At 36.8% G+C, this 17,831-nt stretch overlaps 1 protein-coding gene across 1 annotated transcript in view; it reads right to left on the bottom strand.

Moving 5' to 3' along the window:
* Nucleotides 1–3,028: 3,028 nt before the first annotated feature.
* RASSF6 (Ras association domain family member 6) overlaps nucleotides 3,029–17,831 on the bottom strand; it is a gene marked incomplete at its 3' end in the record, with an annotated part of 58,780 nt that continues 43,977 nt past the window's right edge. The window contains exons 6-11 of the mRNA XM_081232654.1: nucleotides 17,431–17,615; nucleotides 14,150–14,251; nucleotides 13,765–13,816; nucleotides 3,394–3,512; nucleotides 3,200–3,297; nucleotides 3,029–3,104 (exon numbers count right to left, since the gene is read on the bottom strand). Coding sequence (XP_081088780.1) covers nucleotides 3,029–3,104; nucleotides 3,200–3,297; nucleotides 3,394–3,512; nucleotides 13,765–13,816; nucleotides 14,150–14,251; nucleotides 17,431–17,615 — 632 coding nt within the window. The remainder of the gene's footprint in view (nucleotides 3,105–3,199; nucleotides 3,298–3,393; nucleotides 3,513–13,764; nucleotides 13,817–14,149; nucleotides 14,252–17,430; nucleotides 17,616–17,831) is intronic.

Genomic DNA, 17,831 nt, shown 5'->3' on the forward strand with positions numbered 1-17,831 from the left:
TGTTTATGTACAAATAATAATATACTTACATATATAAACATATATCTATACATCTTATGGATAATAAACTTTTGGATATTGTATCTATATTCTTATCCAGATACATAAGGAGAATTTACTCTTATAATTAAAATTTATTAGAAAACAATTTAAGAGCTGCATAACATTCTATAGGTAAATGTTTCTTTCCTTCCTTAATCTTTTTTTCCTATTTTTGAACATTAGGCTATTTACTTTCTTTTATCACAATAAATAATAATCATCTTTACATAGTGTCTTTGTATATCTGATTATTTTCATATAAGATCCTACAAGTAGAATTATAGGATGAACTTATTACTAAATTGCTTTCAAGGAAAGTTATATTCATTTGTAATTCTACCAGTAGTTTAAGTGCCCATCTCATTGTAATTTGTTGAGTATTTAGTATTATCATTTCTTAATCTTCTTTAATAGATGAATTTTACTTTCCTTTGCTTTGCATTTTGTTGACATGCCAGTTATTTTATTGCGTCTCTGCTCCAAATTCACTTTGTTGTTGTCTGTGAAAATGTACATGGGAGCCTTTCTATATCCTTCCTTTGCAGCTTACATGATGTCATGCTTTGTCAGTAAGGGGCACTGGAGAAACACTGTAGGAGGAAGTTGGTCTTTCCTGATTCTGGGAAGCTGACTTTCTTCCTTCACTGCTCTACCCAGAGTGGTTTCTTCAGTGCTAGTTGCCTGTAGGGTGCAGCTTTCTTTATCTTGTGTTCCTCCAACCCCTTTTGATTTGGTTTGTGGTGGCACGGCCTGGAGGCCCAGTAGAGGCCTGTGTCCTAGCTCAGATCATTACTCTCCATACCTTCTCAACTTGGTGCATGCTCTCAGAGAGTGCCTTGTGGGGCTGATCATCTGGTAAGCCATTTGCCCCACCTTTGTCCCATGCAGCCTCAAAGATACCACAGTCCAAGGCATACACAGAGTTGTACTAGGTTCCTGCAGAGATGGCCCCTGCAGCCCCCCCAGTCCTAGCAGCACTGGCAGCAGTGCCCCTGATTTCATTTGTGTGCCTACCCTTCAGCCTCAGCTTACCTGTTCCTCCAGACTTTATTTCCTGTAGACCTCCAGGCACTGACACTCTGTGATCTGGCTTTGTGCCTGCAGAGAAGCCCCAAGTCCCTCTGCTCACCTGCCCACCTGATCCACACTCCAGAGAGTTGTTCCTGATTTGCCTATGACTGTGGCCCTGCTGTGTCCTGGGCAACCAGAGGATGTCTCCCCAATCCACTGGGCTGCAACCACACCTTCTCCAATGAATTGTCAGCTCCTCTCTCCAAGCTTTTCCTTTGTGGGGTATTCTTCCTCAGGCTTAGGGTACCCTTTGGAGTTCTCTTCACATTTTTATAATTACTCTATCATCACCGTTAAGTAATTCTTTATATTAAATTTCGCCTGTTTAAATGACTGTGTGGTTTCTGTCTCCTGATTAGACACAGACTAATACAACTGATCACTATTAAGATACAACTTTTTTCACATACTTAGTAGCCATTTACATTTCCTCTTCTGCAATTTTACTTTTCAAGCCATATGTCTTATTTATTCTATCCAGGCATGGTATTTTTAAATGCATTTTGTAGACTTTCAATATATTAAAGATGAATCTTTTGTCATGTTTATGGCAGATACTTGACACTACTTTAAATAAGCATACTGAATTTTAACCATTACATTCGCTTTATTTTTGTGAGATGGGATTTTCTTATTAACTGATAGATAATAGGATGAAGATGCAAGCCCATGTCTTATTCAATAAAGGAGATTTCCTAGGACTGAAAAGCTCACAGCACACTTTTACTTTCGTCTGGTTTAGGATTTGGTTACACTGAGAAGTAATACCTTTGTCTTAAACATGTTTCATATTTTGATAATTGATCTTCCAACTGGGTTTATTACATTCAACCTTACCCTATAGTGTGCATAATATAATCAGTTTAATCCCATGCTTATGAGGAATGCAAATAGAAGTAGTAGTGGAATGGAAAAGAGCTGCATAAAACTCCCTTTTAATATAGAGTTCATAAACAAAATCATAGATGATACTTGTGGTATTCTCAGTGCTTTTTCAGATTGGTTAAGTGTACTTGATGGACCCTGAGTGTTGTTTTGTAGAATGAGTTGTCTTAGAGAAAAAGGGCAGAGCTCCAGATTTCCTGCCCAACTTCGGCTACCACAGCTTTGCATTATCTTCTATATTCTTTCAGCAACAAATGGTTATCATGGGTCAAGTCTTAGCCTAGCCAACAAAATACACTAAATCTCTGTGATATGTTTGTTTGGAAAAAATAAAGAAAACTAGTTCAATTGACAAAAGAAAAGCTTAAGAACACTTCTGAAAGTCATCAGTAGAACAGAGGGGGAAAAAAAAGAAGGGCTTAGGTTGAGAAAATTACAATTTGGATTTCTTAACAGAGTCTATAATCTTTTCCATCCCAAAGGACAGATAGCTCTGATGTTATAGATAGCCTAAAGCCACATATCCATAGAAAGATAGTCCTAGATTTTATGAAAAGGCTAGAGTTTAAGGAGCTGTGAAACACCATCATCATCAGATTCCTTGGTGGGGTAGTAATGTGCTGATTTTTTATTTTAAGAGCTGGCAGCTTTTACTTCTGAATCATTTCTGAGAGTCAGTTGATGAAAGTTCTCTTGACAGTTGAAGCTAAAATAAGTTTAAGCTGTATGGCATCTGAAGATGCCATTTAAATTCAAGTTCATTGAGTGTTTTACTATAAAAACTATTTGAAATACATAGTATCTGAGCCTATTCCAGCTACTGAAACTAAATTCAAGTTCCTTCAGTCCAACTGTGAACCCTACTTAACCTCTTCAGTTTAAAGAGAGACAAGCTTTTTCCACATTCAATTTCCTACAGATTCAAGTTCACATATATTTGTATAAATGCAAGTGTAGAATTTATGCACTCAAATAGTTGTAACACCCTTCTAATTTTGTTGAAGTGTTTTAGCAATAGTGACCTGTATTGCTAAACTGTTGTCTCTGTTTTTATTACCTGTTTACTTTGAAGACATTTCAGTATGATAGCCTTTTCTGTACTGAATCTGAAATAAGGAGAAAAAGTATTAACAACTGGACACATTTTGTGCCTTGAACCTATTAAAGAACGAAGCACCCAGTGTGCAAGCTCTTAACTTACTTTGTTATTGTTCTTTGAATCTCTCTTTTCTCTTCTTCATTTAATCTTTGAAGGATGGATTCCAGGAGAGAAAAATGAAAGTTAATATACTGAGCCACCTGAAAGAAAAACAAACAAAAAAAAGCAGAGCATTTGTGTGAGAGATGCTGAGTGAGGAGAGGGCAAAGATAGATTCAGGGCAATGGCATCCATACATCACTGCTAATTTCTTCTGCATCTTTATCCATGAGGAAAATGCGAGCATTCTTTTTGGATGGTCCCTGTAGGAGTCTATGCAGTAGCGGAATGTCTGTTTCCTTTAGCCGTCTCTGCTCTGCAAATGAAAATAAGAATCAACTACAGTCAGGAGTCCATTCTAGAGAAAAAAATAGCAACATAATTTGTCCATTCATTTTGCTTCTTCACCTCACTTTGAAAGACCTAAAAAGAACATACAACAGGAGGAACTCACTCAAAAAAGTAAATTGATATTAAAACATTTTAAATGAACTAAAAATGGACTTCTTTCTCTTGCTATCCTTCAGGGCTTGACTTCCTATCTCAGAATGCCAACTTTGCCTTTGGTTTGGATGTTCAGACAAATCTTCAGTCTCATTTATGCCTTTTATCATGCAACACTGCTAAAAATTTTTTTACAATTTTTCATTCATTCAACAAATATTTATTGATCTTTCCTAGTTCCATTAATGTAATTCTATCTTTCTAGTAGTTCAGATCCAAAACTTTGTAATTATCTTCAGTTCTTCATTTCTCTCTCACCCCACGTCCAATCCTTGGCTTTTCTTAAAAATATATTCAGAATTGTTATTCGCATTAGGGGTATTTTTTATTATTTCATTAAACTATGGACTTCATCCATTCAACCATAATAATGAGATGAGAAAAAAATAACTTCCTATTTGGTATAGTCCCAGAACTTCAAATTTCCAAAAGTCACAAATACTGCCACCACAAAATACTTCTAGCTTTCTGCTGAAGTAGTTTCACATCTGTGATTTCATTTTAGGACACAGTGCCTTTACATTCATTTTCTTTCCTCCTTCCTTCCTCAAACATTTTTTGAGTTACAGCTATGTACCAGGCCTTGTTCTCTGTAGTGGGTACACTACAGAAAAAAGCAGACTAAAATCACTTCCCTCATGAACGTTACACTCTAGTGGAGAAGAAGATGATAAGGAAGATACATCAATAAGACATGTCACATATAGTGATAAGTATTCAGGGGAAAAAATAAAGCAAGGGAGGGGGTAGAAAGCATGCACATGTGTAAATATGTGTGTGCAGGGGAGAAGTTTGCAATTATTGTAGGGTGGTGGAGGAAGGCCTCACTGAAGATGTAACATTTGAGCAAAGACCTGAAGGAGATGAGAGAGGAACCATGAAGCTATTTAGGGGAAGTGTGTGCCAAAAGGGTAAGTAAATCAATAGAGCACCTCTGAGGTCAGTGCATGCCTAATGCTGTGAAAGAGCAGCAAGGGAACAGGGTGGCTGGCACGGAGATGAGGGGAGGGTTGTTAAATGATGAAGAGAAGAGGTAATGGGACCAGCACAAAGATTGTGACTTTACTGTCAGAAGAGAGACCATCAGAGGATCTAAGAAGAGGTGTGACATGGTCTGACTTCCATGGTTAAAGAATAACCTGTCTGCTCTGTTGAAGTAGACTGAAGGGAAAAACGTGGACCAGTTAGTCCTTTCTACAGTATCATGTGTTTCCTTGGGCTTTTAAAAGTTTCAAGTGTCAGAACTGTTCTCATCCCCTGGACTGGACCTACCCCAGGAAAAAGGGCAAGAGAGGATCTAGAACATAGAAGTCCAGCTTCCCCACAATTAAAGTGACATCCATTCCTATGTCCACAGAGTCAGTGTTTATTGCTTTAATTCCTCTACCTTTTCTGAAGCAATGGGGAACCCCATAATTTAGCTCCTGTCATTAACCCACCAGAATCCTCTTCTGACCTTTACATCTTGTATTAACTTGGTTTTGCATCCTCAATTTGCTTCATTCTTGATATCATAGGGCAATGTTCCTTGCTTCATGGTCACCTGGGATAATTATTAGAAATATGCATTCCCAGACTGTCCTCAGATCTGGAGGGGCTTGAGAATTTGTGTTCTAAATGAACTCTCCAGGTAATTCTGAAGTGTGCTACAATTTGAGAAACACTGTTATAGATCATGCGCTTAGTAGATAAAAGGTATTAAAAAACACAGCCATCTATTTTCCACATTACTACCTAAACAGGTGCTATAAGCTCCATTCTTTTCTCTATTCCTGGTCCCTAAAAAAGTCTTAGTTCTGATTATCTTCACTTCTGGATTTCATGTATAAGAAATTTTGACACATTTTAAAAGAAAACATAATTTTCACAGGTAAAACTGAAATAACTACATTTTACAGTAAAAATAAGCATTTTCCCCTGATTTTAAAAATAGCATACATATTGGGGAGGGGAAAGGACGTTATATAGGTCAAAGAGTACAAATTTTCAGTTATTAGAAGAATAATTTCTGAGGATCTAATGTACACTTGAAGGTTGCTGAGAGTAGATCTTAAGCATTCTTAGCCCAAGAAAAAAAAGAGTTAACTATGTAAGCTGACAGATGTGTTGATTATCTTGATCTTGCTAATCGTTGCACAGTGTACATGTATGTCCAATCATCACATTGTACACAATACAAATATATACAATTATATTTGTCAGTTATTCTGAATTATTCCTCAATAACATACATACTACTGTAATTATGAGGAAAAGAATAAGGCAGAGAGTAAAAATCACCTGGAATCCCAGAACTCTAGGATAAGCAGCTTTTCACTTTTTGTAGTCATCCCTTCACATATCTCTTTATGCACACACACACAAAATACATAAAGGTGGTCGTATCACACTTGCTATTTTTATTGTACACATATATTTTTAAAAATCATAATTTGTTTTTTGTTTTTCCTTTTGTGCTTTTTCTCCTTCCCATTGTCTTTTCTGTATCTCCCCAACCCCCTAACCAAGTAATCAATGTTAATGGCTTGGTATTTATCTTTCCATACCTTTCTCCCTGATCATGTGATCATATAAACTACATATATAAATAGGGATTTATAATTCTTTTTTTAAAATGGGATCATACTATATACAGTTATAGGCATCTTGCATTTTTTTTTTTTTTTTTTTTTTTTTTTTTTGTGGTATGTGGGCCTCTCACTGTTGTGGCCTCTCCCGTTGCGGAGCACAGTCTCCGGACACACAGGCCCAGCGGCCATGGCTCACGGGCCCAGCCGCTCCGCGGCATGTGGGATACTCCCAGACCGGGGCACGAACCCGTTTCCCCTGCATCGGCAGGCGGACTCTCAACCACTGCGCTACCAGGGAAGCCCGGCATCTTGCATTTTTAATTAAATGTATATTATAGAATTCCTTCCATTCAACTGGTATGGATCTAACTCATTTCATTTAATGGTTGCATAATAATCACTTATTAAATCATTCCTCTATGAAGGGTAACTTGGCCTTTAGCTTTTTGTCATTATAAATAGTCTTGCACATAAATCTGTAGTCAGTAGTCCTTTTATTTTTGTGAAACAGATTCTCACCAGTGGAATTGCTAGGCTAAAGGATATGTATACTGTGGATTTTAACAAATGTTGCTAGAATGAATTTTAAGAAAGTAGACAGACAGATCTTCACCAGAATTGCAAGAACATATGCTTTTACCCTTATCCACACCAGACATAATAATATTACATTGAATTTAAGGATTGAGTTTACATTTCCTTAACTTCTGCATTTCCTTTAATACTTGTATTTCCTTGAGTTTAAGGCTTTCCTAAAAATATTTACTGGTTACTTTGTTATTCTTTGAATTGCTTTATCATACTTTATTTGTATTGGGTTGTCTTTTCACTATCATTTCGCAAGAAATTTTTTTTTTTTTTTTTTTTGCGGTACGCGGGCCTCTCACTGTTGTGGCCTCTCCTGTTGCGGAGCACAGGCTCCGGACGTGCAGGCTCAGCAGCCATGGCTCACGGGCCCAGCCACTCCATGGCATGTGGGATCTTCCCGGACCGGGGCACGAACCCGTGTCCCCTGCATCGGCAGGCGGACTCTCAAACACTGCGCCACCAGGGAAGCCCTGCAAGAACTTTTTGATATTGTAGGTATTAATATTTTTCTGATATTCTTCATAATGCTTGTATCTTTTTATTTCTTTTTAAAAAAATTATTTATTTTCTTATTAGTCGTCCATTTTATCCACATCAGTGTATACACGTCAATCCCAATCTCCCAATTCATCAACTCCCACCCCCCGCTGCTTTCCCCCCTTGGTGTCCATACGTTTGTTCTCGACATCTGTGCCTCAATTTCTGCCCTGCAAACCCATTCATCTGTACCATTTCCTAGGTTCCACATATATGCTTTAATATATGATATTTGTTTTTCTCTTTCTGGCTTACTTCACTCTGTATGACAGTCTCTAGATGCATCCACGTCTCTACAAATGACCCAATTTCGTTCCTTTTTATGGCTGAGTAATATTCCATTGTATATATGTACCACATCTTCTTTATCCATTCATCTGTCGATGGGCATTTAGGTTGCTTCCATGACCTGGCTATTGTAAATAGTGCTGCAATGAAATTGGGGTGCATGTGTCTTTTTGAATTATGGTTTTCTCTGGGTATATGCCCAGTAGTGGGATTGCTAGGTCATATGGTAATTCTATTCTTAGTTCTTTAAGGAACCTCCATACTGTTCTCCATAGTGGCCGTATCAATTCACATTCCCACCAACAGTGCAAGAAGGTTCCCTTTTCTCCACACCCTCTCCAGCATTTGTTTGTAGATTTTCTGATGATACTCATTCTAACTGGTGTGAGGTGATCCCTCATTGTAGTTTTGATTTGCATTTCTCTAATGATTAGTGATCTTGAGCAGCATTCCATGTGCTTCTTGGCCATCTGTATGTCTTCTATGGAGAAATGTCTATTTAGGTCTTCTGCCCATTTTTGGATTGGGTTGTTTGTTTTTTCACTATTGAGCTGCATGAGCTGTTTATATATTTTGGAGATTAATCCTTTGTCCAATGATTCATTTGCAAATATTTTCTCCCATTCTGAGGGTTGTCTTTTCGTCTTGTTTATGGTTTCCTTTTCTGTGCAAAACCTTTGAAGTTTCATTAGGTCCCACTTGTTTATTTTTGTTTTTATTTCCATTACTCTAGGGGGTGGATCAAAAAATATCTTGGTGTGATTTATGTCAAAGAATGTTCTGCTTATATTTTCCTCAAAGAGTTTTATAGTACCTGGTCTTACATTCAGGTCTTTAATGCATTTTGGGTTTATTTTTGTGTATGTTTTTAGGGAGTGCTCTAATTTCATTCTTTTTTTTTTTTTTTTTTTGCAGTACAAGGGCCTCTCACTGTTGTGGCCTCTCCCGTTGCGGAGCACAGGCTCCGGACACGCAGGCTCAGCAGCCATGGCTCACGGGCCCAGCCGCTCCGCGGCATGTGGGATCCTCCCAGACTGGGGCACGAACCCGTGTCCTCTGCATCGGCAGGCGGACTCTCAACCACTGCGCCACTAGGGAAGCCCTAATTTCATTCTTTTACATGTAGCTGTCCAGTTTTCCCAGCACCACTTATTGAAGAGGCTGTCTTTTCTCCATTGTATATCCTTGCCACCTTTGTTATAGATTAGTTGACCATAGGTGTGTGGGTTTACCTCTGGACTTTCTATCCTGTTCCATTGATCTATATTTCTGTTTTTGTGCCAGTACCATATTGTCTTGATTACTGTAGCTTTGTAGTATGGTCTGAAGTCAGGGATTCTGATTCCTCCAGCTCCAGTTTTTTCCCTCAAGACTGCTTTGGCTATTTGGGGTTTTAAGAGTTTTTTGTTCTAGTTCTGTAAAAAATGTCATTGGTAGTTTGTTAGGGATTGCAATGAATCTGTAGATTGCTTTGGGTAGTATAGTCATTTTCACAATGTTGATTCTTCCAATCCAAGAACATGGTATATCTCTCCATCTGTTGGTATCATCTTTAATTTCTTTCATCAGTGTATTATAGTTTCCTGCATACAGGTCTTTTGTCTCCCTAAGTAAGTTTATTCCTAGGTATTTTATTCTTTTTGTTGTAGTGGTACATGGGAGTGTTTCCTTAATTTCTCTTTCAGATTTTTCATCATTAGTGTATTGGAATGCAAGAGATTTCTGTGCATTAATTTTGTATCCTGCAACTTTACCAGATTCATTGATTAGCTCTAGTAGTTTTCTGGTGGCATCTTTAGGATTCTCTGTGTATAGTAGCATGTCATGTGCAGTGACAGTTTTACTTCTTCTTTTCCAATTTGTATTCCTTTTATTTCTTTTTCTTCTCTGATTGCCATGGCTAGGACTTCCAAAACTATGTTGAATAACAGTGGTGAGAGTGGACATCCTTGTCTTGTTCCTGATCCTAGGGGAAATGCTTTCAGTTTTTCACCATTGAGAATGATGTTTGCTGTGTGTTTGTCATATATGGCCTTTATTATGCTGAAGTAGGTTCCCTCTATGCCCACTTTCTGGAGAGCTTTTATCATAAATCGGTGTCGAATTTTGTCAAAAGCTTTTTCTGCATCTATTAAGATGATCATATGGTTTTTATTCTTCAATTTGTTAATATGGTGTATCACGTTGATTGATTTGCATATATTGAAGAATCCTTGCATCTCTGGAATAAATCCCACTTGATCATGCTGTATGATCCTTTTAATGTGTTGTTGGATTCTTTGCTAACATTTTGTTGAGGATTTTTGCATCTATATTCATCAGTGATATTGGTCTGTAATTTTCTTTTCTTATAGTATCTTTGTCTGGTTTTGGTATCAGAGTGATGGTGGCCTTATAGAGTGAGTTTGGGAGTTTTCCTTCTTCTGCAATTGTTTGGAATAGTTTCAGAAGGATGAGTGTTAGCTCTTCTCTAAATGTTTGATAGAATTCACCTGTGAAATCATCTGGTCCTGCACTTTTGTTTGTTGGAAGATTTTAAATCACAGTTTCAATTTCATTACTTGTGATTTGTCTGTTCATATTTTCTATTTCTTCCTGGTTCAGTCTTGGAAGGTTATACCTTTCTAAGAATTTGCCCATTTCTTCCAAGTTGTCCATTTTATTGGCATAGAGTTGCTTGTAGTAGTCTCTTAGGATGCTTTGCATTTCTGCAGTGTCAGTTGTAACTTCTCCATTTCCGTTTCTAATTTTATTGATTTGAGTCCTCTCCCTCTTTTTCTTGATGAGGCTGGCTAGTGGTTTATCAATTTTGTTTATCTTCTCAAAGAACCAGCTTTTAGTTTTATTGACCTTTGCTATTGTTTTCTTTGTTTCTATTTCATTTATTTCTGCTCTGATCTTTATGATTTCTTTCCTTCTGCTAACTCTGGGTTTTGTTTGTTTTTCTTTCCCTAGTTCCTTTAGGTGTAACATTAGATTGTTTATTTGAGATTTTTCTTGTTTCTTGAGGTAGGCTTGTATAGCTATAAACTTCCCTCTTAGAACTGCTTTTGCTGCATCCCATAGGTTTTGGATCATCGAGTTTTCATTGTCATTTGTTTCTAGGTATTTTTTGATTTCCTGTTTGATTTCTTTAGTGATCTCTTGGTTATTTAGTAACATATTGTTTGTGTTTTTCCATTTTTTCCCCTGTAATTGATTTCTAATCTCATAGTGTTGTGGTCAGAAAAGATGCTTGGTATGATTTCAGTTTTGTTAAATTTACTGAGGCTTGATTTGTCACCCAAGATGTGATCTATCCTAGAGAATGTTCCGTGTGCACTGGAAAAGAAAGTGTAATCTTCTGTTTTTGGATGCAATGTCTTATAAATATCAATTAAATCGATGTGGTCTATTGTGTCATTTAAAGCTTGTGTTTCCTTATTAATTTTCTGTATGGATGATCCATCCATTGGTGTAAGTGAGGTGTTAAAGTCCCCCAGTATTACTGTGTTACTCTCGATTTCCTCTTTTAGAGCTGTTAGTAGTTGCCTTATGTATTGAGGTGCTCCTATGTTGGGTGCATATATATTTATATTTGTTATATCTTCTTCTTGGATTGATCCCTTGATTACTATGTAGTGTCCTTCCTTGTCTCTTGCAACATTCTTTATTTTAAAGTCTATTTCATCTGATATGAGTATTGCTACTCCAGCTTTCTTTTGATTTCCATTTGCATGGAATATCTTTTTCCATCCCTTCACTTTCAGTTAGTATGTGTCCCTAGGTCTGAAGTGGGTCTCTTGTAGACAGCATATATATGGGTCTTGTTTTTGTGTCCATTCAGCAAGCCTGTGTCTTTTGGTTGGAGCATTTAATCCTTTCACATTTAAGGTAATTATCAATATGTATGTTCCTATTACCATTTTCTTTATTGTTTTGGGTTTGTTTTTGTAGGTTCTTTTCTTCTCTTGTGTTTCCCACTTAGAGAAGTTCCTTTAGCATTTGTTGTAGAGCTGGTTTGGTGGTGCTGAATTCTCTTAGGTTTTGCTTGTCTGTAAAGCTTTTGCTTTCTCCATCATACCTGAATGAGATCCTTGCTGGGTAATCTTGGTTGTAGGTTCTTCCCATTCATCACTTTAAGTATATCATGCCACTCCCTTCTGGCTTGTAGAGTTTCTGCTGAGAAATCAGTTGTTAACCTTATGGGAGTTCCCTTGTATGTTTTTTGTCATTTTTCCCTTGCTGCCTTCAATAATTTTTCTTTGCCAATAATTTTTGCCAATTTGATTACTATGTGTCTCAGCATGTTTCTCCTTGGGTTTGTCCTGTATGGGACTCTCTGCGTTTCCTGGACTTGGGTGGCTATTTCCTTTCCCATGTTAGGGAAGTTTTCAACTATAATCTCTTCAAATATTTTCTCAGGTCCTTTCTCTCTCTCTTCTCCTTCTTGGACCCCTATAATGCACATGTTGTTGGGTTTAATGTTGTCCCAGAGGTCTCTTAGGCTGTCTGCATTTCTTTTCATTCTTTTTTCTTTATTCTGTTCCAAAGCAGTGAATTCCACCATTGTGTCTTCCAGGTCACTTATCCGTTTTTCTGCCTCAGTTATTCTGCTATTGATTCATTCTAGTGCATTTTTCATTTCAGTTATTGTATTGTTCATCTCTGTTTGTTTGTTCTTTAATTCTTCTAGATCTTTGTTAAACATTTTTTGCACCTTCTCAATCTTTGCTTCCATTCTTTTTCTGAGGTCCTGGATTATCTTCACTCTCATTATTCTGAATTCTTTTTCTGGAAGGTTTTCTATCTCCACTTCATTTAGCTGTTTTTCTGGGGTTTTATCTTGTTCCTTCATCTGGTACGTAGCCCTCTGCTTTTTCATCTTGTCTATCTTTCTGTGAATGTATTTTTTGTTCCACAGGCTGCAGGATTGTAGTTCTTCTTGCTTCTGGTCTCTGCCCTCACTCTGGGTCTTTAACTATTTGCTGGGCTCTTTTTCAGAGGCAGCAGGGTAGAAAGACACCACAGGGTCTGCTTCTAGTTATTCTGCTTCTGCTCCAATTCGTCTTCAGTGGTGCCTATCTCTGTGATTTTCTTCCATAGCAGTTGATAGTTGAATCAATTTTAAAACTTTGTTTATATGTCTACAGTTGCTTTCATTGTGACCCTTCTTCATAATGTTTGTATCTTTTATCAATACATTTTTATACAGTTCAATGTTTCTACCTTTTAGTTCTTTTCTAAAACAACTAGAATGAATACACACACATACACACACTCTTAGAATTTTCAAAAATTTAATATATTTCTTATATTTAAGCTTTGATTTATAAGGACTTTAATTTGGTATGTGTTTGGAAATCCAGCTTTCATTTTCTTGTAATTGTTCCAGATCAAAATGTATTATTTTATTCTATTCAATTTCTGGCTCAAACATTCTGATACTTAAATTATAACCTGAGCTATTTTTATAATTTAACATTTAAATTTTTTCAGTTTTAAGGCTTTCAAATATTTCATTTTAGTATTGCTTTAGGGTTTCTCTAATCTTTCACTCCCTACTCCTAGCACCCCACATATAGCCTCTTTCCAATGTCCTGCTGCTAAACTTTTACCTCCACCACAAAGTTCTGCACATTTTTCTCTACTGAGGAAGAGAGAACACTCCCACAATGTGTCAGACAATCTGCTAAGAAAGATGAAGAAGAAATGCTATGTAATGATGACTCTAGTAAGAGCTAGAATGATAAGGGAAAGTGAAAAAGAAAGAAGTACAGAGGTCAACTTAAATGCCTAACAATTCCTGGGAACCTTCCACCTATTATCCAGTGCTCTTTGATCGTCATTCAGATAATTTAATGACTGGCCAACAAGCAAAGTCTTTTGTATTGTAAACTCTTCTAGGATACCTTAATCTTAGGGTGTCTTCCTCTGAAATTGTGAAATACAAATAATGTAAAACACTCCCCCTCTCTTCCTTCTTCCTTCCCTCCCTCCCGTTCTTCCACAGAAGGAGGTAAACTTCTTTTCTGCCTTTCTTATGGGCAGAAAACAATAACACACTGGAGTCATGTAAGAACAACCACCAAGCTTTCTTACCTCCTGTTGCAAAAATAATGTAAAGTGCAAAATCCCGGGCACTATTTTCAATCTGTCAATGGAAAAGAAAGAATAGACATGAGTTCTTTGTTGTCAATGTTTTCCAAGCCAACCAGACCCAAATTATATATGTTTCTTCACTTTCATTTTTTACTTTCAGATATAAAACCTTTTCTGCTCTCTGGGGATAATGTAATTTCTCAGGCACAGTCCATTTATATTATAAATGGACCCATGCAGTTCAAACCCGTTTTGTTCAAGGGTCAACCATACATAGGAAAGAATTCTTTGGAACTGAACATTTAATTTCAGAAAAATCCATTTATGTGTCTACAGTTAAATTATATACAAGATATTTATAGCTCAGTTCACTGATAGAGATTACCTTAAATTTTTGGAGAATTTGCTTTATTACTTCTTCAGTTCTCATATTACTGTTTATTCTGACCTTAGTTTCTGATCCAAAGGCTGGAGTGAAAATTGATGTCTAAAAGAGAAAAAAAAAAGATTGATATAATTTTAAGGACTTAACGTGACAAACTAACAAGAGTCAATATTTTGAACCTGGCCTTCCTTTGGACAAAAAATCCAAGATCATCAGTTTAAAAATTTGCTTTCTTATTTTTACTTTCTTTGTTTTTGTTGAATACTGTACTATGTATGCTTTTAAGCAGCTTTATATTTTTTCTAGAGTAAGTTAGGTAAAACATCATTTGAGAATGTTCAAAACAGTTTCACTAGATAGTCACACCATTCTTCAGTGTAGTTTAAGATTTCAAAATTCCCTCCTGGTTGGGAATAATTGCTCTAAATTGTTTTAGTTTGAACTGTATAAAATCACTCCTTTTTGGTTGGTCAGAAATGGTCCAGTGTTGGCAATTTCATATGGTTCAGCCTATATCTCAACTGAGGATTGAGGTAAAAGTGTTGCTAATTGAATATCTAGAACAATATTTCCTGCAAATTGCTCTAATCAAGAGTCTGCCTTTTAGATAATACTTGGTAAAAGATTTCTATGGTCAGATAAGTCTGACACATTCCTCTTGGGGATTAGTAATGCACCATAAAAAAATCATAAGAAACATATAACCATAAAATTTTTCTCATTATTTGATCGTTATTCCTATTTTAAAATGAATAGAATCCTGAGAGAGATGAAAAAATATTAAATGGAAAATTCCAGAAGTAAACAATTCATACGTTTTAAATTGTGTGCCATTCTGAGTACCATGATAAAATCTTGCAGCATCCTACTCCATCCGGCCGAAGATCCCCAACCATTGACAATGTCTGCTCCTGACAGCCAACTATCGACGTCATCATGGCTTGATGGTCCAGGATCATCTGAAGCAGATGATCCCCCTTCTGACATACTGTCAGAAGGTCAAGAGTAGCCTAATGCTGCATCACCATGCCTCCGTTATTCACCTCACTTCATTTCATTATACCACAGGTATTTTATCATCTCACACCCTTACAAAGGTGAATACAGTGCAATAAGATATTTTGAGAGAGATGGAGGGAGAGAGAGAACACATTCACATAACATTTTTTACAGTATATTTTTATAAATATTCTACCTTATTACTAGATATTGTTGTTAACCTCTTATTTTGCCTAATTTATACATTAAACTTTATCATAGGTATGTATGTATAGGGAAAAACATAGTATATATAGAATTCAGTACTATCTTCAGTTTCAGGTATCCACTGGGAGTCTTGGAATGTATTCTCTTGGGACTACTGTATCACAATATAAGCCTCTAATACTGGAGGCATTATCAAGAGGTTTCATGATATAAAAACATATCTTACAACTATATCAACTTAAATTCCTAGATGCCCATCATTGCATACACATTGATAGAGTGTTTTGGGTTACGGGGTTTTGTTTTCTGCTAGTTATTATACTGCAGTGAATGATATTTGTGTGAAATATCTTTAGTTCCACTTGATCTTTCAATCAATATCAATAAAGCTAATGTAAACAGAGTTCTTCCTTCGTGCAGATACTTATGCTAAGCACTGAACTCACCTCGTTCCACTTAATCCCATCAACAGCCTTGTAAAGAAGGAAGGATGAAGGAATGAAGGCTAAGAGATTGAGTAATTTTTTATTTGCTCAGCAAGAATTTGCAGTCAGGTCATCAGGCTGCAACGCCCAAGCATTCAGCTATGATGCTGTGCTTCCAACTTAGTGCCCATTTCATTCTTAGCCCCGCATATCCCATCTGGAAGCTGCTCATTTGGAATAATGTGGCTTTCACAGCCTACTTTAACACAAATCACCTCACAAGTGCTGATGACATACAGCATAATTCTGAGGAGAAGAAGAAACCAGGACAATTGGTAGTTGCATATCTTTGGGGGACTGTCAATGTTACTTTTTGGCCAGGAGGAAATTCTTGAGCCAGAAAAATGTCTAATTTGAACAGAGAATTCACAAGGGAGATTTCTCCATACCAGTCTCCAAAGGAACATATGGATACTCTCCCAATGGATGAAAAAAAAAGGGAAAAATGTAGAAAGCCCAAAAGAAAAAAAGCTTATGATGAATGAGTCAATATTTTGTATGAAAGGGCTTAGAGTGGTGCCTTGCACAGAGTGAGTGCTTTTTAAGTATTTATTAAATGAATGGATGAATGATCGTTATAGTACATGACATGAAAAATTTGAGTTCTACAAAAACATGATGTGTTTCCTACCTTCCGCCAAGTTAAATGTCTTATAAATACTATAGAAAGGCACATATAAATTTAACACATATTAAGTGAAAAAAATCAAAATGCAAATAGTATAAACTACAATGGCACTTGTGTAAAAACTGCTATGGGTTTATGTATAAGACCTGGAAAATTTAATTGATCAGAATAAACAAGCCTATAGCTGATTTTTTCCTTTTATTTAAATATTAATGTTTGAATGTGCTTTGAACCAATCTCTTTTGTAGCATTTACATATTTTAATACCATTTGAGGATGTATTGGTTTCTTTGCCCAAGCCCTGAGCTCCATGCTGGCAAAGGCATCAATTGAGTCATCTTTATATTTCCAGTGTGTATCACAGGGCCTGCCACTTAGGGTTCACTGATCATGTTGGTTAAGAACTTGGGTTCTGGCATCAGACAGAAGCTGGGTTCGGGTTCAGAGTTGTTACTTAAAAGCAGTGTGACCAGTGATGGATTGTGTAACCTCTGTGAACCTCAGTTAACTCATACATAAAGTAGGGAACATAATGGTATCTGCTTCATAGGATTGTTTAAGTGATTAATGAGATAATCCATCAAAACAGTTTAATGCTTAACACATAGAGAGTACCCAATAATAATAGTAGTAGTATATCTAAAGACATTATTATTTTTTTAAATTATAAATTGAATTGAGGGCTTCCCTGGTGGCGCAGTGGTTGAGAGTCCGCCTGCCGATGCAGGGGACACAGTTTCGTGTCCCGGTCCGGGAGGATCCCACATGCCGCGGAGCGGCTGGGCCCGTGGGCCATGGCCACTGAGCCTGCACGTCCGGAGCCTGTGCTCCGCAACAGGAGAGGCCACAACAGTGAGAGGCCCGAGTACCGCAAAAAAAAAAAAAAAAAAATTGAATTGAGTGATATTGTTAGCACAATAGACAACATTCTTTTAAATGACATTGATGAAACTGTAACTCACTTCATGGTTATAAAAGTGTCCGTTAATAGAGGCCCTATGCTTCCGTCTGTCCTTTCTATCCATCATCGGAGGCTTCATCCTTTTTCTCACCAAGGTTGCTTCACTCATGGTTCTATAGAGCAATGGGGATTCAGGTTCTTCATCTGCATGAAGCTTCAGAGTGCTACTGTGATAAGATAAGTAATCTGGGGAGAATAAAGGTTATAAGCCCATATAATTTAGCTGCTCACCTCTTTGCATCATGGGTGGATTTGATTACATACTTAGTAATTATATAGCTAAGCAATGGGCTATAACGCTTTTAAACAGAAAATAACAACGATCTTTAAGAATAGGGCCATCTGGTGACACTTGTTTTCTATTTTACCTTGGAATTTTAATTATATTGTAATTAGAGTATA

Source organism: Mesoplodon bidens (assembly GCF_964165515.1).
Source record: "Mesoplodon bidens genome assembly, chromosome: 1".
NCBI classification, from domain to species: Eukaryota; Metazoa; Chordata; class Mammalia; order Artiodactyla; family Ziphiidae; genus Mesoplodon; species Mesoplodon bidens.